The sequence below is a fragment of the Crinia signifera genome, chromosome 12, assembly GCF_055691185.1.
Source record: "Crinia signifera chromosome 12, ASM5569118v1, whole genome shotgun sequence".
Taxonomy (NCBI): Eukaryota; Metazoa; Chordata; class Amphibia; order Anura; family Myobatrachidae; genus Crinia; species Crinia signifera.
The window spans coordinates 81,213,122-81,239,882 of record NC_139228.1 but is presented as its reverse complement, the minus strand read 5'-3'; the positions used below and the strand labels follow the sequence as shown (position 1 = coordinate 81,239,882).

Below are 26,761 nucleotides of genomic sequence, written 5' to 3'. Positions count from 1 at the left end.
GGTCAGAGCTTCCTGCTGCAGGCAGACAGTGAGAGCTGGGCGGCCAGGTACCTGAGGCATTATAGGGACGAGGTGGCTGTGTGACCGGCCGGGCTGACACCTTCGGCGATCAGTTTAAATTTACAGGCAGGGCTGTTATTCATTAGGGTTCCGCGGGGCTGCACATTCATATCGCTGTGTGGGTTACACACACAGGGATATTCAGCCACTTTGTGAGCGGTTTAGTAAAGTTCAAAAAGTGTCTGAATATCGCTACGTGTGTAGGGCCCATTAGTTCAGTTGGCAGACGCAGCAGTGCCCCACTCACAGCCAGCAGTAGGAGAGGAATAAGAGGGAGAGGCAGCAGTGCCCCACTCACAGCCAGCAGTGGGAGAGGAATAAGAGTGAGAGGCAGCAGTGCCCCACTCACAGCCAGCAGTGAGAGAGGAATAAGAGGGAGAGGCAGCAGTGTTTTGTGAGTATCAGAGAGGGAGGAAAGCAAAAAAGCGGGAAGGAGAAAAAGGAGAAAGACTAGGGGCAGAGAGAGAAATAAAGAGGAGATGAGAGATATTGCTGACAGAAAGAGAGGAGAGAGAGGCAGTAGGGGAGCGACAAGCGAGAGCACGGAAGAGAAGGGGGAAAAAAAGAGAAAAGGGGTTGAGGAGTCAGCAAAAAAAGAGGGGAGGGTTGACACAGAGGCAGGTGAGACAGAGGGGATAGAGGCAGTGTTGGGGAGGAGGAGAAGGAGGGAGAGGCAAGAAGGGTGGTGAGGAAGAGCAGGTGCTTGTGTTTCGTGGGGAGCCCCCCCCCGTACAAGCAGTAGTGTAGCAGATCTCCTCACCTGCAGTCTCCTCTGCCCAGGCACCGGTCTCATGTGCCATCATCCTCACTGGTAGTGCAGGGTCTCTTGTGCAGCCACTGAAGGGAGGGGGCAGGTAATTAATGGGGGGTTGGGCGGTCGGTTGGCAGAGCAGCCATGCCCGATCGGCAATATTAATATAAAAAACGCCTGGAGAATAAAAAGGGTGCAGGGGATTGCCTGCGAGGGCCATGGGGCCCCCCAAGCGGCCGTGGCCCATAGCAGTGTCATCCCCCTGTACCCACTGAAGTTACGCCACTGCTCAAAAGCGTTATGTGATGGGACCCAAAAACTGTGGAGTAGGACCCCAACTTAACAAAGAGTGGTCCCGGGGACACACACTTTATTTTTCACTGAGTGGGATTACTGTGACTAGGAGAGAGGGGGGTGACACTGCTGCCGAGTGGGAGACCGGAGGTGGGGTATAGTTAGGAGAATGGGAGGACACTGCAACTGGGTGTGAAGCCAGTGGGAAGGGGAATGAAACACTGTGATCGGTTGTGAGAGGGTGCAGTCTCTCAGGGGGTCAGAAGAAAGAGTGAGTGGAGTGATGTCAAAGAGGGTGTTGGGGAAACACAGCAAAAAAGAAAGGAGCAAGAAAGGGCAAGGGGTGCGAGAAAGAGGGACAGGGCTTCTTGGAAAAAGAGGTGCGAGGGGTAGGGTGTCAGAGAAAGGGAGAAGAGTAAAAGAGGGATGGAGTTACAAGCAGGAGTAAGAACGTCAGGGAGGGAGAGAGAGAGAGAATTGGGAGCAAGAGTGAGCGTGTCAGGGAGAGAATGGGGGAGAGAAGGTGCCTGGGAAAGAAAACGAGAGTGTCAAAGAGAGAAAGGGGTTACAGATGAAGTAAGAGATGGTGTCAAGTAGAGAACGAAAGAGACAGTGCCAGGGAGAGAGACGAAGCGTGGTGAAAGATGGGGAGGAGAGAGAAAGACTGTGGCAGAGTGAGGGTTGAGAAAGAGGGGGCAGAGAGCAGAGGAGAGAGAGAAAAAAAGTCAGCAGTAGGGAAGAGGGAAAAAGGAAAGACGGGGTGGGCGGGGAGAAAAAGAAGGGTGAAGAAGGCAAGAGGGGGCAAGACAAAATGGGGAGAGAAGGCAGGTCCCATTCTCACCAGCATTGGTGGGTGGGGTTCCCTTTCACCAACGCTTTCCCCTGGGCTCTCCTGCTTTGCGGCTGGGCAGAACACTGTGCACAGCTGGCCCCTGGCTCTCCTGCTGTGCAATAGAACAGCGCATCCCGGGGACCCACCAATTTTGTAAAAGTGAGTCCCAGCACTCTTTGTGGGTGTGAAGGCTGCTGGCACCGGGTGTGAAATGGAAGGAGGAAGGCTGCTGGTGCTGGGTGTGAAATATGGGGAGGACGCTGTGTGTGCAGGCTGCTAGCACCAGGTGGGAGATGCATGGAGGGGGCGGGCAGGGTGCAGGCGCCGGGTGTTGGATGGAGGAGGAGCTGTTGGGTGTCCAGGGAGAGTGAGAAGCGGATGGGGGTGTGCCGCCGGGTGAGAACGGGAGTGCCACACAGGGTAAGAACCAGGCGGTTTGGGGAGAAGCTTGCCACCGGGTGAGGACCATGGGGTGAGAAACAGGAAGCAAGAAGTGGTGGGGGGTGCCCACCGGTTGAGAAGCTGGGGGGGTGCCAGCCAGACAGGTGAGAAGTGGGGGTTGGTGGGAAGCAGGGAGTGCAAGGGGGGTAGTGTTCCCTCTAGAAATGAGAGCGGGCAGGGCGCCGCAGCGCAAGGGGGGCAGACCGGGCTCGTCGACGTCACAATTGTGGGCGGTCCCGGGCAGCGACATCGCGAAAAGGGGCGTGCCCGGGCCGCGACGTCGTGAAAAGGGGCGGGCCCGGGCCGCGATGTCGCGAAAAGGGGCGGGCCCGGCCGGCGCCGTCACTAAAGGAGGCGGGGCTGGCACCACCGAAGTTACCGTGCTGCCGGGGAGGCGCTGGGAATCGCTGTCTAAGGCGGCGCTGCGCTTCCCCGTGCACACAGCCAGGGCAGGCACCACGCTGTTTTAGCGGGGCGCTGCTAGCAGGGCAGGGCGCATTTTGCCCTGTAAAAATCGGGCAGGGCGCAGCGCCCCGCTAAAACAGCCTAGCGGGAACACTAGGGGGTATGCCGCCGAGTAGGTAAGCAGGCAGGGGGTTTGAGATGCCTGCCGGGTGGGAGCGGGTGAAGCACGGGAGGGTGGTGGGGTGACCGCCAGACAGGTGAAAAGCGGGGGGGGGGGGGGGGGATGTGGGTGGTGAGAAGCAGGAGGTGCCACAGGGTAAGAACAGGGGGCGTCACCGTGCAGGTGAGAGGCAAGAGGGATGCCTGGGTAAGTACGGTAGAAGCAGAGGGGGGATGCCACTGGAGGGGAGATAAGCAGGGGGTTTGGGGTGCCTGGGTAAGAAGGGAGGGGTTGCCATCATATGGGTGAGAATCGCGGGGGGTAGCCGCGGACTAGGAGATCCTGTATGGCGAGAAGAGGGGAGTTGGTATGCCAGGAAAGAAGAGGGGAGGGGATGCCCGTCGGGTCGGAAGAAGGGGGTGCCATAGGATAAGAATGGGGGGGCGTGGGGGGTGCTGCCCGGGGAGAAGCTGGTGGGGTGCCAACCGGACAGGAGAGAGGAAAGGGGGGGGGAGCCCCTGGCTGAGAAGCAGGGAGGATGACAGGGTAAGGGGGGTGTCGCAGGGGGTGAGGAGCGCGTGGAGGGGGGTTAAAGCGTAGAGATAGTCCCGCCAGGGGTGTTTTGATAAGTACAGGGGGTGGCGGGGTGAGAACGGCGGGGTGCCATCCGGGAGCGTTGAGAAGCGCGGGGGGTACCGTTGGGCAAGAAGCAGGAAGGGGCCATGCCAGGTAAGAAAGGGGGGGGTGCCCGTCGGGCGGGAAGAAGGGGGTTCCACAGGGTAAAAAGGGGGTATGCTGCTGGGTTAAAAGCTGGTGGGGTGCTGACAGCCGGACAGTATGGCGGCCACGTTGGAGCCCCCGTGCGATACCCACCAGGTGGGTGAGAAGCAGGGAGGATGACCCGTTGGGGGGGGGGGGGGGGGGGGAGTGCCCACCGGGCGGGTGAGAAGCAAGGAGGAGGGAGCACCTGGGTAAGTAAGGTAGAAGCAGTGAGGGGATGCCACTGGATGGGCGAGAAGCAGGGGGTTTGGGGTGCCTGGGTAAGTAGTGGGAGTGTGCTGCCAGGCAAGCGTGGGGGGTGTTGCCGGATGGGTGAGAAGCGTGTGGGTGCCCGCTGGGCAGGAGGTGCCATCAGGCGAGAAGCGGGGAGGGGGCACACCAGGTAAAGTGGGGGGTGGTGTGAGGGGGGCGTCGGGCGGGAAGAAGGGGTCGCCACAGGGTAAGAAGGGGGATGTGTGCTGCCAGGTGAGGTGCTGGTGGGGATGCTGTCAGATGGGAAAGAAGCAGAGGATTTGTGGGGTGCCTGGGTAAGTAAAGGGGGGGGGGGGTGCCGCCACATGGGCGAGAAGCTGGTGGGGTGCCAACCAGACAGGAGAGAGGTTAGGGGGGGGAGGGGCAAACCCTGGTCGAGTAAGAAGCAGGGAGGATGACCAGGTAAGTGGGGGGGGGGGCCACAGGGGGTGAGAAGCGCATGGGAGTAGCCCCATCAGGGGTGTTTTGAGAAGTGTGGGGGCATTTTGAGCAGTGGGTGTAGTATGCGCAAGGGGGGCAGTATGGGGGTATTTTGTGCAGGAGAGGGCAGTATGTGCAAGGGGGACAGTGTGGGGTATTATGAGCAGAGGGGACAGTGTGGGGTATTATGCGCAGAGGGGACAGTGTGGGGTATTATGCGCAGAGGGGACAGTGTGGGGTATTATGCGCAGAGGGGACAGTGTGGGGTATTATGCGCAGAGGGGACAGTGTGGGGTATTATGCGCAGAGGGGACAGTGTGGGGTATTATGCGCAGAGGGGACAGTGTGGGGTATTATGCGCAGAGGAGACAGTATGGGGTATTATGCGCAGAGGGGACAGTGTGGGGTATTATGCGCAGAGGGGACAGTGTGGGGTATTATGGGCAGAGGGGACAGTGTGGGGGCAGTATGCGCAGGGGGGACAGTGTGGGGTCAGTATGCGCAGGGGGGACAGTGTGGGGTCAGTATGCGCAGGGGGGACAGTGTGGGGTCAGTATGCGCAGGGGGGGACAGTGTGGGGTATCATGCGCAGAGGGGACAGTGTGGGGTATCATGCGCAGAGGGGACAGTGTGGGGTATCATGCGCAGAGGGGACAGTGTGGGGTATCATGCGCAGAGGGGACAGTGTGGGGTATCATGCACAGAGGGGACAGTGTGGGGTATCATGCACAGAGGGGACAGTGTGGGGTATCATGCACAGAGGGGACAGTATGCGCAGAGGGGACAGTGTGTGGTATTATGCGCAGAGGGGACAGTGTGGGGTATTATGCGCAGAGGGGACAGTGTGGGGGCAGTATGCGCAGAGGGGACAGTGTGGGGGCAGTATGCGCAGGGGGGACAGTGTGGGGTCAGTATGCGCAGGGGGGACAGTGTGGGGTCAGTATGCGCAGGGGGGACAGTGTGGGGTCAGTATGCGCAGGGGGGACAGTGTGGGGTCAGTATGCGCAGAGGGGACAGTGTGGGGTATTATGCGCAGAGGGGACAGTGTGGGGTATTATGCGCAGAGGGGACAGTGTGGGGTATTATGCGCAGAGGGGACAGTGTGGGGTATTATGCGCAGAGGGGACAGTGTGGGGTATTATGCGCAGAGGGGACAGTGTGGGGTATTATGCGCAGAGGGGACAGTGTGGGGGCAGTATGCGCAGAGGGGACAGTGTGGGGTATTATGCGCAGAGGGGACAGTGTGGGGGCAGTATGCGCAGAGGGGACAGTGTGGGGGCAGTATGCGCAGAGGGGACAGTGTGGGGTCAGTATGCGCAGGGGGGACAGTGTGGGGTCAGTATGCGCAGGGGGGACAGTGTGGGGTCAGTATGCGCAGGGGGGGACAGTGTGGGGTCAGTATGCGCAGGGGGGGACAGTGTGGGGGCAGTATGCGCAGGGGGGGACAGTGTGGGGGCAGTATGCGCAGCAGGGGGGGCAGTGTGGGGTATTATGCGCAGAGGGGACAGTGTGGGGGCAGTATGCGCAGAGGGGACAGTGTGGGGGCAGTATGCGCAGAGGGGACAGTGTGGGGGCAGTATGCTCAGAGGGGACAGTGTGGGGTCAGTATGCGCAGGGGGGACAGTGTGGGGTCAGTATGCGCAGGGGGGACAGTGTGGGGTCAGTATGCGCAGGGGGGACAGTGTGGGGTCAGTATGCGCAGGGGGGACAGTGTGGGGTCAGTATGCGCAGGGGGGGACAGTGTGGGGTCAGTATGCGCAGGGGGGGACAGTGTGGGGGCAGTATGCTGCTGGGGGGCCCCCGGGGCCCGGTGGGGGATGGCGTCCCAGGTATGGAGTCCCAGGGCTGCATGACAGGTTCCTTCAGTCGAGGTCAGCCCGGCCGCTACAGGGGGACGCTGATGGGGTGACAGTGTGGGGGCAGTATGCGCAGAGGGGACAGTGTGGGGTCAGTATGCGCAGGGGGGACAGTGTGGGGTCAGTATGCGCAGGGGGGGACAGTGTGGGGTCAGTATGCGCAGGGGGGGACAGTGTGGGGGCAGTATGCGCAGAGGGGACAGTGTGGGGTATAATGCGCAGAGGGGACAGTGTGGGGTATCATGCACAGAGGGGACAGTGTGGGGTATCATGCACAGAGTGGACAGTATGCGCAGAGGGGACAGTGTGTGGTATTATGCGCAGAGGGGACAGTGTGGGGTATTATGCGCAGAGGGGACAGTGTGGGGGCAGTATGCGCAGGGGGGACAGTGTGGGGTCAGTATGCGCAGGGGGGACAGTGTGGGGTCAGTATGCGCAGGGGGGACAGTGTGGGGTATTATGCGCAGAGGGGACAGTGTGGGGTATTATGCGCAGAGGGGACAGTGTGGGGTATTATGCGCAATGTGGGGTATTATGCGCAGAGGGGACAGTGTGGGGTCAGTATGCGCAGGGGGGACAGTGTGGGGTCAGTATGCGCAGGGGGGACAGTGTGGGGTCAGTATGCGCAGGGGGGGACAGTGTGGGGTCAGTATGCGCAGGGGGGGACAGTGTGGGGGCAGTATGCTGCTGGGGGGCCCCCGGGGCCCGGTGGGGGATGGCGTCCCAGGTATGGAGTCCCAGGGCTGCATGACAGGTTCCTTCAGTCGAGGTCAGCCCGGCCGCTACAGGGGGACGCTGATGGGGTGACAGTGTGGGGGCAGTATGCGCAGAGGGGACAGTGTGGGGTCAGTATGCGCAGGGGGGACAGTGTGGGGTCAGTATGCGCAGGGGGGACAGTGTGGGGTCAGTATGCGCAGGGGGGGACAGTGTGGGGTCAGTATGCGCAGGGGGGGACAGTGTGGGGGCAGTATGCGCAGAGGGGACAGTGTGGGGTATAATGCGCAGAGGGGACAGTGTGGGGTATCATGCACAGAGGGGACAGTGTGGGGTATCATGCACAGAGGGGACAGTATGCGCAGAGGGGACAGTGTGTGGTATTATGCGCAGAGGGGACAGTGTGGGGTATTATGCGCAGAGGGGACAGTGTGGGGGCAGTATGCGCAGGGGGGACAGTGTGGGGTCAGTATGCGCAGGGGGGACAGTGTGGGGTCAGTATGCGCAGGGGGGACAGTGTGGGGTATTATGCGCAGAGGGGACAGTGTGGGGTATTATGCGCAGAGGGGACAGTGTGGGGTATTATGCGCAATGTGGGGTATTATGCGCAGAGGGGACAGTGTGGGGTCAGTATGCGCAGGGGGGACAGTGTGGGGTCAGTATGCGCAGGGGGGACAGTGTGGGGTCAGTATGCGCAGGGGGGGACAGTGTGGGGTCAGTATGCGCAGGGGGGGACAGTGTGGGGGCAGTATGCTGCTGGGGGGCCCCCGGGGCCCGGTGGGGGATGGCGTCCCAGGTATGGAGTCCCAGGGCTGCATGACAGGTTCCTTCAGTCGAGGTCAGCCCGGCCGCTACAGGGGGACGCTGATGGGGTGACAGTGTGGGGGCAGTATGCGCAGAGGGGACAGTGTGGGGTCAGTATGCGCAGGGGGGACAGTGTGGGGTCAGTATGCGCAGGGGGGACAGTGTGGGGTCAGTATGCGCAGGGGGGGACAGTGTGGGGTCAGTATGCGCAGGGGGGGACAGTGTGGGGGCAGTATGCGCAGAGGGGACAGTGTGGGGTATAATGCGCAGAGGGGACAGTGTGGGGTATCATGCACAGAGGGGACAGTGTGGGGTATCATGCACAGAGGGGACAGTGTGGGGTATCATGCACAGAGGGGACAGTATGCGCAGAGGGGACAGTGTGTGGTATTATGCGCAGAGGGGACAGTGTGGGGTATTATGCGCAGAGGGGACAGTGTGGGGGAAGTATGCGCAGAGGGGACAGTGTGGGGGCAGTATGCGCAGGGGGGACAGTGTGGGGGCAGTATGCGCAGGGGGGACAGTGTGGGGTCAGTATGCGCAGGGGGGACAGTGTGGGGTATTATGCGCAGAGGGGACAGTGTGGGGTATTATGCGCAGAGGGGACAGTGTGGGGTATTATGCGCAGAGGGGACAATGTGGGGTATTATGCGCAGAGGGGACAGTGTGGGGTATTATGCGCAGAGGGGACAGTGTGGGGTATTATGCGCAGAGGGGACAGTGTGGGGTATTATGCGCAGAGGGGACAGTGTGGGGTATTATGCGCAGAGGGGACAGTGTGGGGGCAGTATGCGCAGAGGGGACAGTGTGGGGTATTATGCGCAGAGGGGACAGTGTGGGGGCAGTATGCGCAGAGGGGACAGTGTGGGGGCAGTATGCGCAGAGGGGACAGTGTGGGGTCAGTATGCGCAGGGGGGACAGTGTGGGGTCAGTATGCGCAGGGGGGACAGTGTGGGGTCAGTATGCGCAGGGGGGGACAGTGTGGGGTCAGTATGCGCAGGGGGGGACAGTGTGGGGGCAGTATGCTGCTGGGGGGCCCCCGGGGCCCGGTGGGGGATGGCATCCCAGGTATGGAGTCCCAGGGCTGCATGACAGGTTCCTTCAGTCGAGGTCAGCCCGGCCGCTACAGGGGGACGCTGATGGGGTGACAGTGTGGGGGCAGTATGCGCAGAGGGGACAGTGTGGGGTCAGTATGCGCAGGGGGGACAGTGTGGGGTCAGTATGCGCAGGGGGGGACAGTGTGGGGTCAGTATGCGCAGGGGGGGACAGTGTGGGGGCAGTATGCGCAGAGGGGACAGTGTGGGGTATAATGCGCAGCAGGGGGGACAGTGTGGGGTATTATGCGCAGAGGGGACAGTGTGGGGTATTATGCGCAGAGGGGACAGTGTGGGGGCAGTATGCGCAGAGGGGACAGTGTGGGGTATTATGCGCAGAGGGGACAGTGTGGGGGCAGTATGCGCAGAGGGGACAGTGTGGGGGCAGTATGCGCAGAGGGGACAGTGTGGGGTCAGTATGCGCAGGGGGGACAGTGTGGGGTCAGTATGCGCAGGGGGGACAGTGTGGGGTCAGTATGCGCAGGGGGGGACAGTGTGGGGGCAGTATGCGCAGGGGGACAGTGTGGGGGCAGTATGCGCAGAGGGGACAGTGTGGGGGCAGTATGCGCAGAGGGGACAGTGTGGGGGCAGTATGCGCAGAGGGGACAGTGTGGGGGCAGTATGCGCAGAGGGGACAGTGTGGGGTCAGTATGCGCAGAGGGGACAGTGTGGGGTCAGTATGCGCAGAGGGGACAGTGTGGGGTCAGTATGCGCAGAGGGGACAGTGTGGGGGCAGTATGCGCAGAGGGGACAGTGTGGGGGCAGTATGCGCAGAGGGGACAGTGTGGGGGCAGTATGCGCAGGGGGGACAGTGTGGGGGCAGTGGTGGTAAGAACGGGGGTCGTGGGGGATGCCCACTGGGCGGGTGAGAGTGGAGGGGGTGCCGCTGGGTGTATGTGTACCTGACACGTGGGATGTCTCACACCCAGTCTGCAGCACATGCTGCTCAGAGCTCCTGCCTGCAGTAGGAAAGGAAGGAGGAAATGGAGCTCAGTGTACTGACTCCGCCCACTGATGACTACGGGTCACGTGGGTGTGACGTCATCACAGGTCCTTTAGCCCACTATAATTTAGCATCTACCGTTACACGTGTGGTCCGGCAACATGGCTAAGGGTACAGGTGCATGTCCATGTGTGTATCTGGTTACAGGGGTGTAGGTGGGGGTGCATGGCCAGATGTGTGTGTCTGGTTACAGGGATGTAGATGGGGTGCAGGTGCATGGCCAGATGTGTGTGTCTGGTTACAGGGGTGTAGGTGGGGTACAGGTGCAGGTGGATGGCTGGGGTACCACTGCCTGGCCAGATGTGTGTGTGTCTGGTTATAGGGATATAGGTGGTGTACAGGTGAGTGTGTGTGTGTGTGTGTGTCTGGTTACAGAGATGTAGGTGGGGTACAGGTGCGTGTGTGTCTGGTCACAGGGATTTAGGTGGGGTACAGGTGCGTGTGTGTCTGGTTACAGGGATGTAGGTGGAGTACAGGGGTGCGTTTTTGGTTACAGAGATGTAGGTGGGGTACAGGGGTGCGTGTCTGGGTACAGGGGTGTGTGTCTGGTTACAGAGATGTAGGTGGGGTACAGGGGTGTGTGTCTGGTTACAGGGATGTAGGTGGGGTACAGGGGTGTGTGTCTAGTTACAGGGATGTAGGTGGGGTACAGGGGTGTGTGTCTGGTTACAGGGATGTAGGTGGGGTACAGGTGCGTGTGTCTGGTTACAGGGATGTAGGTGGGGTACAGGTGCGTGTGTGTCTGGTTACAGGGATGTAGGTGGGGTACAGGTGCGTGTGTGTCTGGTTACAGGGATGTAGGTGGGGTACAGGTGCGTGTGTGTCTGGTTACAGGGATGTAGGTGGGGTACAGGTGCGTGTGTGTCTGGTTACAGGGATGTAGGTGGGGTACAGGTGCGTGTGTGTCTGGTTACAGGGATGTAGGCGGGGTACAGGTGCGTGTGTCTGGTTACAGGGATGTAGGTGGGGTACAGGTGCGTGTGTGTCTGGTTACAGGGATGTAGGCGGGGTACAGGTGCGTGTGTCTGGTTACAGGGATGTAGATGGGGTACAGGTGCGTGTGTCTGGTTACAGGGATGTAGGTGGGGTACAGGTGCGTGTGTCTGGTTACAGGGATGTAAGTGGGGTACAGGTGCGTGTGTCTGGTTACAGGGATGTAGGTGGGGTACAGGTGCGTGTGTCTGGTTACAGGGATGTAGGTGGGGTACAGGTGCGTGTGTCTGGTTACAGGGATGTAGGTGGGGTACAGGTGCGTGTGTCTGGTTACAGGGATGTAGGTGGGGTACAGGTGCGTGTGTCTGGTTACAGGGATGTAGGTGGGGTACAGGTGCGTGTGTCTGGTTACAGGGATGTAGGTGGGGTACAGGTGCGTGTGTCTGGTTACAGGGATGTAAGTGGGGTACAGGTGCGTGTGTCTGGTTACAGGGATGTAAGTGGGGTACAGGTGCGTGTGTGTCTGGTTACAGGGATGTAGGTGGGGTACAGGTGCGTGTGTGTCTGGTTACAGGGATGTAGGTGGGGTACAGGTGCGTGTGTCTGGTTACAGGGATGTAGGTGGGGTACAGGTGCGCGTGTGTCTGGTTACAGGGATGTAGGTGGGGTACAGGTGCGCGTGTGTCTGGTTACAGGGATGTAGGTGGGGTACAGGTGCGCGTGTGTCTGGTTACAGGGATGTAGGTGGGGTACAGGTGCGTGTGTGTCTGGTTACAGGGATGTAGGTGGGGTACAGGTGCATGTGTGTCTGGTTACAGGGATGTAGGTGGGGTACCATTGAAAGGGTCCTGCAGCACCAAAGGAGTGAAATACTAGTACTGGCCACTTATTTTAATATACAGTATTTCATGGTTGTCACTGCTGCTCTAGTATGGTCAATGATGTGTTACAGCATCTGCACCGGAACCCGAGCATATAGAAGCGGGGAGTGCCAGACACACAGGAGGTGTGTGTGTGTGTGTGTGTATATATATATATATATATATATATATATATATATATATATATATATATATATATATATATATATATATATATATATTTTTTTTTAGATATTGCTTTGTAATTTTTTTTTATTGAAATTCGCACGAACAGTGAAAAAACTGAAAAGCACATTTTGCACACTTATAAAATACAATTAAAAGAATATACAATACATTCGCTAATAAAAAGTCATGGTATGCTGAAATAAGATACTGCATAAGTAACAACAATAACAAGTACACTATAACGACATAGCATACAGCACACATAGGAACCGTATAATGTGCAGAGCAAAATACATAATAAAAGCAGTAGTCTAAATGGGCATACACATTGGTAACTTAAGCCTGATTTCTAAGCCATCTGACTAGATCACGTACGCTGTGTACACACGGTACAATCCAGCATGAGATTTTGACTATATAGTGAAAATCGAATGTAGATTGCATGATTTGTAAAATAAGTACAGAGTTAGCAAAGATTGTATAGCAGTCGAATAGCAATAGGAATCTCACAGTGTGTACACACCATTAGAACTGAAGCATGATCACCCTATAGTGAGCCCACGTGTTACATCGCCCACAGAGATTGGCAGTGCATGCACAGTCTGCCCTGCTCAGATCAGTAGTGTTCATTCTAGTACCCGCCAGCTTTGAAAACCCATGCAGTTTCTCTTCCCTGCCTGGGGTGACGCTGTCTGCTGTGGTGTTTTTAGCACAGGTCTGGTTTGCATATCAGTGCTGATATACAGGCCACACTGTGCTATAAGCACTAAGATGGAAAGTGCTAGAATGAACACTAGTCAGGTGCTTGTTTTGCCTATAAAAGCATAGACCAAGCGCTGCTCAGGTCACATTGTGGGTGTGTGTGTGTGTGTGTGCGCAGCATTGTGTGCTAAGTGATCTGTCTTTAGGCAGCTCGCTCAGCACTGGGCACCTGTGAGACCCCCTTACTCTTCAGTCTCCCTGCTCAACCTAGAATTGATCCATCTAACCCATATATCTATCTTACATAGGTAGTCGGATGTCTGTCAGATGCCCACCGCAGAAATATTTCCAGCTTCCCCTGTACGCCGCTTCTGTGTCCCCCGCCCGGCTCCCTGCTGCACATTTTTTATTTGCAGTTTCTTATATAGCGCAGCACATTCCGTTACAGTGTCTTATATAGAGCAGCAGATTCCGTTACAGCGTCTTATATAGCGCAGCAGATTCCGTTAGTGTCTTATATAGCGCAGCACATTCCGTTAGTGTCTTATATAGCGCAGCAGATTCCGTTACAGTGTCTTATATAGCGCAGCAGATTCGGTTACAGCGTCTTATATATCGCAGCAGATTCCGTTACAGCGTCTTATATAGCGCAGCAGATTCTGTTACAGCGTCTTACATAGCGCAGCAGATTCCGTTGCGCTTTACAATTTGAAACAGTGATTAAACAAACTGGTTAGAAACCGACCTCTCGATTCCGATCCGATGCGCACCTGGATGCACATTTGGTCGGGCGTGATGTCTACACATGCGATTTGGGCCAATTTCACAGCCCGATCCGCCTGAATCGGGCCCAAAATCGCATAGTGTATTGTGGCCTTAAGAACATCTGTACTCTGGGATATACCTCGGCTAGGTATTTCTATTACAGCCTGGGGCGCTGGCTTATGATAAGCCAGGCTGCCGCAGGCCGGGCAGTGGCTGATTGACGGTTCAGCAGGCGCTGCCCAGACCCGGGGACACAGCGGTGGGTGTTTTTTTTTTTTCTTCGATGCGCTCCCCAGTAAAAACTCGCCCAGTGGGGAGCGCTCCACCACTGAAGGGGTTAAACCTGTTTTAAAAAAAAAAATCGGTACTTGTTTCCTAGCACGGCCACAATCGCGGCCATCGGGTGTAATTTTTAGTGGCCTGCGACGCGACCGACGTGATGCCCCATGATTTTTCCATTGAAATGCATTGAAAACAGTGAAAATCGCGTCGGTCGGGTCGTATGCGGCAAAAAATGCTTAAATGGTCCACCCGCGATGGCCGCGATTTCCCCATAGGGAACAATGTTAAATGCCTCAATTTACCCGCGATGACCGCGATTTCCCATAGGAAACAATGTTAAATGGGTCAATTTACCCAAATCATCATAGGGCAGTGGTTCCCAAACTGTGTGCCTAGGCACCCTGGGGTGCCTCAGGACACTTGCAGGGGTGCCTTGGGTTGGTGGACCAGGATCAATTCATATTATTTATGGTCAATGTAACAGGCAAAACCAGTGCTGGTGGCTGCCAATCATAATATATGTGGACAAACAGAAGCAAATCCTGTCCCTCGCCAGATAACTGGGACATATAACCACACTGCACTTCATTTAATATTTTTTTTCTGAATTTCTCGATAAGAAGCATTTGGCCTAGGGGTGCCTTGAAAATACTTTGATGCTCTAGGGTGCCATGATTCAAAAAAGTTTGGGAACCACTGTCATAGGGAACAATGGTAAATGGGCCAGAAACCCCAAAAAACACCCCTAAACATTGACATGTCCCCCCAAAAGTATTTCACGCCACCCCGCGATCAACGTGAACCCGAAGCGTGGCGAGCGGCGGCGGTATGCGTCCTCCGACCTTTTCATACCCCCACTATCCACATCGGCGTGGAGTTGAGAATAGAATAGTGTGGCGAGCCACCGAGCCCGAAGCGTGGCGAGGGGACGCGGATACCTTCACAGGTAAACGCGTCCCTTCGCGGGCTTCAGAGGTATCCGCGTCCCCTCGCGGGGCTCGCTGCGCTCGCCACGCTTCGGGCTCGGTGGCTCGCTGCGCTCGCCACACTATTCTATTCTCAACTCCACGCCGACGTGGATAGTGGGGGTATGAAAAGGTCGGAGGACGCGTACCGCCGCCCCTCGCTGGCTCGCTGCACTCGCCACGCTTCGGGTTCACGTTGATCGCGGGGTGGCGTAAACTACTTTTGAGGGGACATTTCAATGTTCAGGGGTGTTTTTGGGCCATTTACCATTGTTCCTATGATAATTTGGTTACATTGAGCCATTTCACATTGTTTCCTATGGGAAATCGTGGTCATCGCGGGTAAATTGAGGCATTTAACATTGTTCTTTATGGGGAAATCGCGGGCCCGATTTTTTAGTGCATGCGATGCCCATGATTTTACACCCGATGACCACGATCATGATCGTTGTGGCCGTGCTAGGAAACAAGTACCAAAAAATCCAGATTCTCTGATCCTGACCAAATTGTGTGCATAGTATGTTGCATAGGGGACTAGTAATTGGATCCTGGAAACCAGCACAGAACCTTGTTAATGTTTGATAGCTACATACTGTTCCTGTGGGTTATATCTTATCTGCAACATGTTACATAGTACTTGTTCCTACAGATCTGGGTACTGCGGTGGTTTCCGAGGTACTGTGTAGCTCTACATTTGCATACACCTACCATAAATACACTACACTTACAGTTGTCTATGCAGTTTGTCTATTGTTGCTTTATGTCGACCAGTAGTTGCACAAACTACAGTAGTATTATGCTAGGTAACATGGGAAAGAAAACCTGCATTTATAATCTTTCATTCTAAAACTATTATTGCCTATTGTCATGTTAACATTGGTTCTTTTTTATGTTTTCTTTTAGAATGGGACATATTTCAGCTTTGGGAAGATACTTTTTCGAGACTCCATCATCTCCATCAACTGTAAGAGCTAGATTCCCTTGAAGTGAGGATCTCTGTATGTACTGAGACACTAATGCATTATTTTATATACATGCAGCGGTTGTGAGACGCTACAGTACCTGCCGCACCTGGGTGTCAGAGCGGGGAGGCTGTGTTCATATCCTAATAGGTTTCAGTTTTGTGTAGGCAGTGCGCTCGGCGATAAATGGTCACTGCTCCAAGCACAGATTTCACCCGTCAAACAGGTTCCCTCTGTTTATCTTTCTCGTTCACATCCTGTTTTGTATGGAAGGAACAGAGCAGAACAGTGTGGATAGGAGAAATAAAGTATACATTTCATAATAGGGAAGATTATGATGTATTCTGAACATGGTAGATCAGACTATTGACATTTTTCAATAATTTTTCCTGCCGCTTATACCGTTTATCAACCAATAACCACCTAGTTTTCTGGACACGGTCCCAACCCTGGTCCGATCCTGTTACAATGCACCTTGGACCTGGGTTATTCTCGTGTCAGCCCCATTTACACTGAAACTGGGTTTGGCATGCATGTCACTCACTTCTGAAGGCGGGCCTCTGCATACACAGCCAATCAGCAACTTTTTATTCAATAATTTGAGTTCGATAACCCAGATCGAGCCATTTACACTGCACCCTTAACCCTTCCCAGTTTATTTTTCATGGATTCTTTTACACGGAGTCATGACCTGGGTAGACCCGGCAATAACCCAGGGTTTTGCAGCAGTGGAAAAGGAGTATTACTCTGTTTTAACTCTTTGGGCGCCAAGTGAATTTGTCAAAATAGTTGTGAAAATGTATTCATCATAATGACCTTTAATGTCAGGGCTGGGCAACACCGGCCCCTCCAGATGTTAATGAACTACACATCCCAGGATGATTTGCATCAGTTTTGCTATGTGGCCATGCTGAAACTGATGCAAGGCATGCTGGGATGTGTAGTTCATCAACATCTGGAGGGCCGGTGTTGCCCAGCCTTGTTTAATGTTTACTTTTATGTAGGAAATATCTTTTTTTACATAACATTTCTTTGACTTTATATAACAAATGTTAGGGACTTTTTAGCAGATATTTTGAATCCCTGTTACCAATTGGAGGTGAAGGTCCTGATTGGATTATGACCTCCCAGGATGGACCAAAATGTTCTAGGAAGCTTACAACTTTGGTCTGTCCTGATTGGGGCATATTCGATTGTCAATGTGATATTTTTTCGGTAAACCTTTTTTTTCACTATACAATTAAATGTTTGGCAAAAATAAAATTTCTATAGAAATTTCCGCAGCAGTGGTCTCCCAGTCACAGAGCGGGTACAACTAAAAAAAAAAAAAAAAAAAAAAATTTTTTTTTTTTTAAGATAAAAAGGTACGGATCCCTGCCAAATTCTATTGGACACCCTCCACCTAGTGACTAATTGAACAATTTGAAGCCTCCAATTAGCTTAATTAGTTCATTAATACAGGCATATTTGCTTGTAAAAAAGCCCTCAAATTACCAACAAAACAACTTTTTTATTTTTATTTTCTGTATCCCAAACTTAATTTTAGTATTTATTTTAATAAAAAAAGTTGGTTTTTACCATTTTTTTTTGTATTGTTTTTGTTTATTGCAGTACAAATTTATCCAACTATTCCCGTTTTTTTCCAATTGAATCCTGTCCGTATTAGGAGCGTACATAACCGCATTAATGAAGAACTGGTTCTGGCGTCTGTGGTGAAACTGTTTAGTATAATTGCTACTTTTGGGAAAGCCTTCTGTAATTACAAAGCCCCATTCTCTGTTAAAGTCCGTCCCGCTGACCGTACGGACCATGCAAGGATATTTGGTACACAAAGCAGGCCTGCCTCCCCAGCTGTTGTAAAATGACACAATTTTGGAAGCAGGCTTTCAACGGGTGCTACTTATACCCCTTTCACACCGGCCTGAAAATCCCAGGTTATTGCTCGTATGAACACGGGATTTTTCTTATTGTTAAACTGCTCAATCCGGGTCCAGTAACCTGAGAATCCATCTCTGCCGGCAAGCAGGGTCCCGATTCCAGCATAGTAAGAGCTGGCACTTGGGTACGATATCCTCTCCAAGCACCAGCGCTGAACCTCTGTGCACAGGTCTCTCCTGGGTTGGACCGATGTACACAATTCCTGATGCGGGCACGGGCATATGAGGGAAGAGGGCTATTGCATCTGTGCCTTGTTTTTAGGTGGGTTAATTATACCACTTTTACACCAGCAGGGTGCCACCTGGGATTTTGGACTTGGCTCGAAGCCGGTTGTGACCCCTTTCAGACTGGAGTTCCGACATAATGCCGGGCAGGTGATGTCATCGGAGGCGGGGCCTGAGTTGGTTCTGCTAGATGAGAGCATCTCCCAGTGCCGGCTTTTCAATTGCAGTGAACGGGTCACAGGTGGAATCGACCCTGGTTACCGGTTTACACTGCACACCTATCCGGGTTGAACTTGTGTTCCACCCGGCTAGGTTGGTTACCCAGGTCGTACTTTTTACACCACCTACAGACCCGGGATTTTATGCGCTCCCGTGCTATAACCGGTGTCGGCGGGGCTTAGGGTTATTAAGTGGTGTTAATTATGATCTTTTGAATTTTCATGGCGAGCCGACGTAATCCATGTGTATTTCTGGGATTACTTTCTTACATCAGTATTACTATCCCTCATATTTCTTTTGTAATTTTTTATTGCCTATATCTGAGTGTACTTATCATTAATTGGTGGTTATACTGTATATCACAGTGCTACCAATAAATGTTATTACACTGATCATGTCTGTTCTAGCGGCCGGCACCTGTTGCACTCTGTGAGTTCCTGTCTCCTGGGCAGGAAAGGGGAACAGGCTGTGACAGGTGCAGGCCGTTACCATGATCAGAGCTGCTGCATTATGTGACATTATGGGGGAAGCGTCTAATAATGAAGCGTGGTGATGTTACTCACAGCAATCCATCAGATTCTACCTTTCATTTTCTAGGCTGCAATAGAGAAATTATAGAATCTCCTTGGTTGCTATAGGCTCCAACTCTTTTCATTTGTACACGCTTGAGTAAGTTTCCCCCTTAGTCTTGGTAATCGACACTGAAAGCATCACTATACGTATTTCTGTTTCCTGTGTATGGCAATCCACTAACAGCTGCTTGATTATGTCATATTATATAGGTAACTCAATTACAGTATGCTGCTATCACACCGCAAAACCTGCTTTGATCCGGTTTTTGAATCGTTTAAAAAAAACGGGTCAAAGCAGGTTAAACCCCTTTCAGACTGCACTTCTAAAAGCCGGTATTTACATGACATGGCACTGGTCCCACTCTGTGCATATCTAATGAGCGGGACCCAGCACAGTGAATATGGAATGAGCGGGTCCCCACCTCTGTATATAGAATGAGCGGTACCCGCTCCGTGCAGTGAATATTTAATGAGCGGGCCTCCGCTCCCTGCATATGTAATGAGTGGGGACTTGCTCATGAAATGTTCACTGCACTAGCTTGCCCCGCTCATTCCATATGCAGGGGTGGGGACCCGCTCATTCCATATGCAGGGGTGGGGACCCGCTCATTAAATATTCAGTGCGCTGGGTCCCACTCATTAGTTATGCACAGAGTGGGACCAGCTTGTGCTAACTACTGCCAGGGTCCTAAATACCGTTTCAGACCCGTTCAGACGGCAAAAAGAAACGAGTCTGAAACGGGTAGGACCCTGTTTTTTTTTTGGGAAAAGGTAAATTCAGAGTGGACCTTTCCGACCGCTCATATTACTGTTTTGAAACCGTAAAAAAAGGCCAAATACCGGGTAATATGTGCAGTCTGAAAGGGGCATTACTCTCCTGGCCGCAGCGCCTTAGGTTATTTTTCGTTTTTCACTCTCCAGGTGAGCTCGTATTTTACAGCACTTCCCGTATACTTATAACTTCACTATGAAGGTAAACTCTCAAAGATCTAATTATTGAAGTTCACATGAATGATCTATAACCAAAAGGAGAGCAGACCGGTGTAGGCCATTGGGTCGACCACTGAAGGTAGACCGGCCTTAGTTCGACGCATGAAATAGGTCAACATGGCTAAGGTCGACAGTCAAAATGTCAACATGAGCGTTTCACTTATTTTGTCCCGATTATCAACACTGACACCGTCAAGGTGTACCGCGTCCTCGCATGGCTGTAATTGCGTATGTAGTAATGTTTTCTGACTCTTATTATGCATGCTCTCATTAATGATCTAACACTAACTATAGCAGCTGATTCCAGTATTGCAATGTGACACTTAGGGCAGTATTCAATTACTTTAATCGCGCTTTGCAGCAAATCCTGTTTAGGATTCGCTGCACAGTCGCCGTGTTCCGGAGGGCTGGAGCCTTCGCTGCCGGCCCTCGCTGACACAGTATTCAATGCTGCATACTAGTGGGAGTCAGGGGCTCGCTGCCCCTGACGGCGAATGTTGACCCCTGCGGCGGACGCCACAGGGAGCCGGTGGCAGGCAGGGAGATGGAAGTCTCATTCACTGTTCGCAGACGGTGGAAAGTGCACGTTGAATAGGGTGATTCGCTTTCTGACACACAAAATCACCTTCCAAAGTGAAAATAGCACAAATTCGCAATGAAACATGGCGAATTGGCCTCAGTGAATACGGCCCTCAGTCATTTTGTCCTTGAGAATTGACACTTCTAGAAGCCGGTGTTCTAATCAGCTGATCACTATGGTTTAAGTTGTTATAATTAGTACAAATATTGCCATGATCCTCGGGTCACCAGAGCTATAAATTCTGTTTAAGCTGGCCATACGCTACTGGGATGTATGGCCACCCGATCCCCCACGAGCCGCCCGGGACCTTCCCAGCAGGGGACTCCTGTTCCCCACAGGGAGGGAGGTCAAAGTTTGAGGTCTGACCTGCCTGCAGGGCCGACCACGCATCGGACCTGATGGCATGTCATACACATCCTATTTGAGCCGATTTCTCAGCCCGATCTGTCAGAAATGGGTGAAATCACCCCAAAATCGCTGTAGTGTATAGGGGCCTTAGTGTTTTATAGTGTTCGTCCTTACCTGCATCTTTCAAAACCCGTGCAGTTCCTCTTACCTACCTCTTTGCTTTAGTGCTTCTAGCAGTGTGGTCTGTATTTCAGGACTGATATGCAGACCAAACTTGTGCTAGACGGACCACAGTAGAGAACAACACTCCAGACAGGGAAGAGGAACTGCACTGGTTTTGAAAAATGCAGGGTGCTAGAATGAACCCTATATATAATCTAATTTAGGGCTCTGTGATCTAAACCTCCAATAACTGCAGCCCAGTGCATTATCAGATTCGTTGGTTAATAATGAATTCAGTGAATTCTTAAGAGTCCCCTTATGTGACTATAGGCTCCTTAAAGTGGTTCTGTTTGCATGAATCCTGACAGTTGTTAGTTCTGATGTTCCTTTTAGCCAGCTCTGAATTTACATCTAGGATATATTGTGGGTCTCCTCGCAATATTGCAGTGCTTGGTTTTAGGTGGATGTCTTAAGGTGCCCATACACTAGTAAGATTTATCTGCAGATCTGGCTGGTTGGAACAAAAACATGGTTATGGATGAGAGCAAATGACAGTTGACCATTTGCTTGGAAATGCTGGAAACCTGACAAACTGTCACTCATCCATAACCATGTTTTTGTTCCAACCAGCCAGATCTGAAGATAAATCTTACTAGTGTATGGGCACCTTTACATTACGTATGGGATTGGTGCACACTGATAGTGATGACTTCTGTAGACCCCAGTGTGCACATAGTGTGTGTGTGTGGGGGGGAGGGTTCTGCCACATAGATTCACTTACATGAGAAGATCTACCAAGCTTTGTGTTTTGTGCCAATATAGACTCCCAGCAGTCTAGACCACACACCCAGAGGTGTTACAGAATCCTGTTTTTGAACACTGCGAATCTGAGAGCTTTCATGTGTTTGCATAAAACCCACATTTTGTGGTTTAGAAAAATTAGATTACAATATCTTCGGGTGGGATTTCCCCTTGTTTATACCTTGTAGCAGCAACAGTCATAGCCAGAGACTGCGCAGATGGTGAATACCCTGGGGTATATTCAGTGCCCTGACGGTGGGAAGTGCCGATAGCTCACCGTCAGCGTATTCAACCCACTCCCCTTCACTCACTGTTTCCACCTCGCCTGTTCGCTGTGTCAGACTTGCGGCAGACCCCACCATTTAAGGGGATCTTTGCCATCCTCTCATGGCAAGGTTTTGGGTCATACATTAAATACGGGATATGAGGGATTTTGACTGCATGGAAAAGCCATCCTCGCCGTACAATCCCCCTCGCCGAAAACATTAAAAACAGCCCATTGACTTGTCCATGAAACAAGCTGTTAATGCCAATGAGCACTGGGGGGAAAACCTGGAGTCTGTAGACAGCTACTGGGTTATAGAGGGGATGAGGGCGGTGTTTTTACTGATAAAGGGATTAAATCCCCCCTTCAAGAATTTGCAAGACCTACAAACGTGTGTCAGAGTAGACTTGAGAAATGTACTGATAGATATCCATACATATAATTTCCTGTGTCCTGCCCGTAAGAGCTTACATTTAATCTTCCCTCATGCTTTCATCTCTTAGTTAAACAATCTTCTACTCCATAGTATGACCGCGGCTAATGCCTTGGTTCTCTGCCACCCCGATACTCCTTTCAGTGACGTTGCAGATAAGTTTATATACCTTGTACTTGCCCTACATTGTCTAGGACTGTAAGTCACTGTTTGATTTTATTTTTTGGGCGATTTGTTGATATACTCTGTAATTGGGCGCTGCGGATACCTTGCGGCGTCTTATAAAAAAAATGATGACGATAGTAAGTGAACGTATCACATCGTGTTACATTGAAACCAAGATTCAAGGGATGACAGCAAATTAAATGTTACCAGTCAATATGTCTGTAGTAATAGCAGCGGTGATCCCAATTTATAATACCTCACATAGAACAGTGGGGCCAGCCGCTAAGAAGGCAAAGTGACGGATAAAGTAGGGAAGGAAGATGATACCTAGGATCAAATACCGTTTACATGTAGTTAGCAGCCATCGTCTGTAATAAGCCCTGAAGCGTTGATGTGGCTGTGGTGCGCGGTTTCTCTTACCTTCTGTTTCTTTCTTTTAGTTGAAGGAAGCCAAAAGACCTGCAATAACATGAACATCACTTGGTACCTGCGCCACTGCAACTGCTACAATGAAGTTTCGGGGTTTAGGGTGAGTTGTCCACCGGGATATCCTCATTTAACAGCCTGAAACTGTGGTCATTGGTGGATCCGGATGGGTGCGGTCAAGTCATGTGACTCCTGTCGCCTCCATCACTGTGATGGGAGTGTCCGTTTCTCCTCTTATAGCAACCACTGTACTTGAATTTGAGCAATTTACTTTTATTTATTCTCCTTATTTTCTCTTATGTGCTATATTTTAATATTTCGCCATTTTGTAAGGATTTCCAATAGTTGGCGATGTTTTAACGCACATCAAATGTTTCTGTATTTTCCAGTTAGGTCCTTGTAGTACCCCACATGTAGAACTTTTTGTAATTCAGAGTAAGTGGAGGCAACTCATCATAAAACACCCAAAATAAAATCAGTTTATTTTACGTTAGAGCGAGATATTGAAGAAATTAGGCTTTTTAATTTATTTATTTTTTATTTAAATCCTTCATGAAAATGACTGGTGTGGGATTAATCGGGTTTGTACACAAAGTAAAACACATCTAAATACCGGTACTTACAGTTTTCTATATTACTTTAAAAATATTTAAAATTAGGCAAATTCAAGAACCCCTTGGGCGTTTTTTTTGTTCTCTGTAAAGAAATAGCGTACTACGGTCCCGTCTGCCTTCCATGCGGATTTGGCTGTAATTATATAGTAGGATATATCGGGTCAATTTACGAAGATGGGATTTCTTTTGAATATGGGAGGTTACCCATAGCAACCAATCAGATTCTGTCTTTTATCTTCCAGAAGGTGCCAAGTAAATTAAAAGTAGAATCTTGTTATGGTCCACTCCCATCTTGGTAAATGTACCCCTATGTATACAATGTACACGCCACCTATACACCGCTATGTCACAGCAGTAATGTTCATATGTGTTTCTACAGGAAGAGAACGTAAAGAATTATCTTACCGTCTCTCCAAAGCCCAAACCGACCAGCTGGACAGGCTCCTACGCCAGAAACACCCACACGGTGCCCTGTGACAGCTACACCAAACCACAGGTAAGCCTATGTATAGATGTATTGGTATAGATCCAACTCAGATCAATATAATGCATATTATTATTTTTTTGTTGGGGGTAGGGGGGGTGTTGGGTAATATGACGATGTAGGCATTGCGAAGGGTATGCAGTGATTTATTGTTTAGAAAGTTCTACTTGCTGTAGTGTCACTTTAAAAAAAAAAATATTTCTCCATCTTCTGGATTATTGTATTGTGACCCATTTTGCCCCCCCCCCCCCTCCTGTAGTGACACACGTTACCATGGCTGCCCACCCCACACCACCACCTACTAGGTACGGACATACTGTTTTTCCCTCCTTTCTAGGGTCACATAATTTCCCTTTCACAGGTATTGGTCCATAACAATCCCTCATCTTCTCATTAGGGACACACAACTCTGTATTGCTCTCCCCTCCACACACATACACCCCCCCTCGGAATAATTCACCATGATCTCCTCCCCTCTCATAGCGGTGTATTGTGATCCCTCCTCCTTGTTGTTCAGCCATGGTGTGCAAGTTGTACCCCTTAAACACAGTATTATGAGCTCGATGCATTTACAAATTTCTACACTTGTTTTTGTTTATTTTCTAGGAGTATTGCAAGGAAAGTCCTCCAATGATAGATGACGGTTCTGAGGTGCGTTTCATCGTCTTATTCACCACAGGGCGGGGCGTTGCACTGTGTTCATTTTGACGTTTCATCAGAAGCCTAAAGATCTATTTCTACAGTATATAATATGACATTACAGACTTATACAGCTGTTTTTGTTTTTTCTAGAAGAATGATTATATGGCCAACGTGACCGTGTGTCCTGGCAAAGAGGTACGTCGGTCAAATGCAAATTCAATCTATTCTACGCTAAAATGGTTGATATTTCCGAGGATCGTGAGCCCCCTTCGTCTACTGTATACCAGGGCCATAGTTTTTAATATATTGGAATTTTAAGAAGAATCGGTACTTATGTAATATCTGGGCTCCCGTTTTTCTTATGAGACCGCGTCCCCTCGCGGGGCTCGCTGCGCTCGCCACGCTTCGGGCACGGTGGCTCGCTGCGCTCGCCACACTATATAAAATCAACTCCATGCGTAGTTGGATAGTAGGGGTATGAAAAAATGGGGTGCATTTAACATGGGAGCCCAGATAATACATAAGTACCGAAGAATCTTTAACAAAATCTTTGCGAGATGACGCACTAACCAATCAGCTTCAAACAATTTTTTTTTTTTTTTAAATGATAGGAGCTGGTTGGTTATTGCATTATATGTCGCCAAACTTGGTAAATCCCCCCTCAGGTATCTGGTGTGTGTACAAACTCTCCATATTCTCCTTAACCAGGTGAAGAATGCAGCTGTAAGCACATGGCAGGACGGCCCGTACATCTTCATTGTGCATGTGGTATTCTACACACCACCAACTCCAGATCCCGGCCCCAACACAAAGAGCGATCCGGCCACAGGTCCAGCTGTACCTACAAGCGCTACAGACCTTTCATTAACCAGTAAGACCGCCTCTATGGACCGTCGCTGCCGATGTAGCGTGATTGCTGGAAGAATTGATATGGCTGCCCACCTTGTTTCAGACACACACACTCTGCCAGATGTTACCAACACTGTTTAGTCTTTCCAACACAATGGGGAATTCAGTGGGTTTACAGGAAGCTCTGGGGATGACAGCGATGTGCACGTTATGAGTCATCAAAAAACCCAGCAGCCACTCTGACTGTGAAGTCATTTTAGTGACGTTTTTTCTTTCTGTCATCTGACCTGGGGGACACGGCATCTCTTGACAATGGTGTAGAGGGGCTGGCATGGGAGTATAAGCACGAAGTGTAAAGCATTGCCCCTCTAACGCCACCTACCTCAGCCGGATCTCCGTTTTTTATATATATAATGTCTTTGCAGTAGGGTACGTTTAGGAAAGCTCTTAGTTTTATTCCTATTAGACTTTCTCCAGTGCGCCTTGGTCTCCGTTTATAGGGGTCAGAGCAGGATATAGCCTACAGCTGAGTGGGTGTGAGCTCTTCCTCCAGCTTTGTGCCCGGCTTCCCCGGTGAGTCATTGCTATACTGACTGAAAAGGGTCCAGGGGTGGGGGGTTGGGCGGTGGTAACGCTACTGTCTGGGTGGTGGGCGCTACTGAACAGGCTTCAGGTTCCACGCTGCAGCAGCTTTCATCCGCCGTACCGCCATGCTGAAGTCTGCAGCTGCCAAAGCCTGGTCACAAAGAAGGGCAGCATAGCCTAAAACAAATATGGCCGCCACATATATTCCCCGCATAGGATGACGCCAGCACCGGCCCTGGTAGCACGGTGGGCAGCCCAGCCAGGGGAAAATCCGGTCCGGCCCACCGGGAAATGGCCCGGTTTCCCAGCGGCCAATCGGCCCCTGCTGGGTGAGGCAGTTGTAACCGGTAATTTGTGTAGTGTGAAAGGGTCTACCTGGGTCTTAAATCTCACGTCACTGGCCCTGCTTTTTACCAGGGTCGTTGACCCAGGTAGACCCTTTCATACTACACAAATAACTCGTGTTTTCAGCAAATTTCCGGGTTGACCGTTTTTAACCCAGTTATTTGCTGCTGTGTGAAAGGGGGTCAGACTGCACCCGGCCAAATGATCCGGCGCACAAAATGCTGGGTAAATGCCGGGTCGCATGTCTGAAAGGGTCATTAACTTGTTCAAAGCAGGTGATGGCAACCGTAAGTTGAAAGGGTAGTGCAGGAACAGAGCATTGTGTTCCTCCTGGAGAGGGGCATGCTGGGAGATATGGAGCATTGTGTTCCTCCTGGAGAGGGGCATGTTGGGAGGTATGGGGCATTGTGTTTCACCTGGAGAGGGGCATGCTGGGAGGTATGGAGCATTGTGTTCCACCTGGAGAGGGGCATGTTGGGAGGTATGGAGCATTGTGTTCCACCTGGAAGAGGGGCATGCTGGGAGATATGGAGCATTGTGTTCCTCCTGGAGAGGGACATGCTGGGAGGTATTCCAGTACATGGCACCACTGAAA

The 26,761-nt window shown here is 51.7% G+C and overlaps 1 protein-coding gene across 1 annotated transcript in view; it reads left to right on the top strand.

The window, feature by feature from the left end:
- Nucleotides 1-25,833, top strand: part of LOC146049819 (transmembrane protein 87A-like) — a 34,521-nt gene extending 8,688 nt beyond the window's left edge. The window contains exons 2-7 of the mRNA XM_083166455.1: nucleotides 15,466-15,526; nucleotides 22,662-22,750; nucleotides 23,641-23,757; nucleotides 24,352-24,396; nucleotides 24,538-24,582; nucleotides 25,096-25,833. Coding sequence (XP_083022581.1) covers nucleotides 15,466-15,526; nucleotides 22,662-22,750; nucleotides 23,641-23,757; nucleotides 24,352-24,396; nucleotides 24,538-24,582; nucleotides 25,096-25,377 — 639 coding nt within the window. The 3' untranslated portion in view covers nucleotides 25,378-25,833. The remainder of the gene's footprint in view (nucleotides 1-15,465; nucleotides 15,527-22,661; nucleotides 22,751-23,640; nucleotides 23,758-24,351; nucleotides 24,397-24,537; nucleotides 24,583-25,095) is intronic.
- Nucleotides 25,834-26,761: the final 928 nt, after the last annotated feature.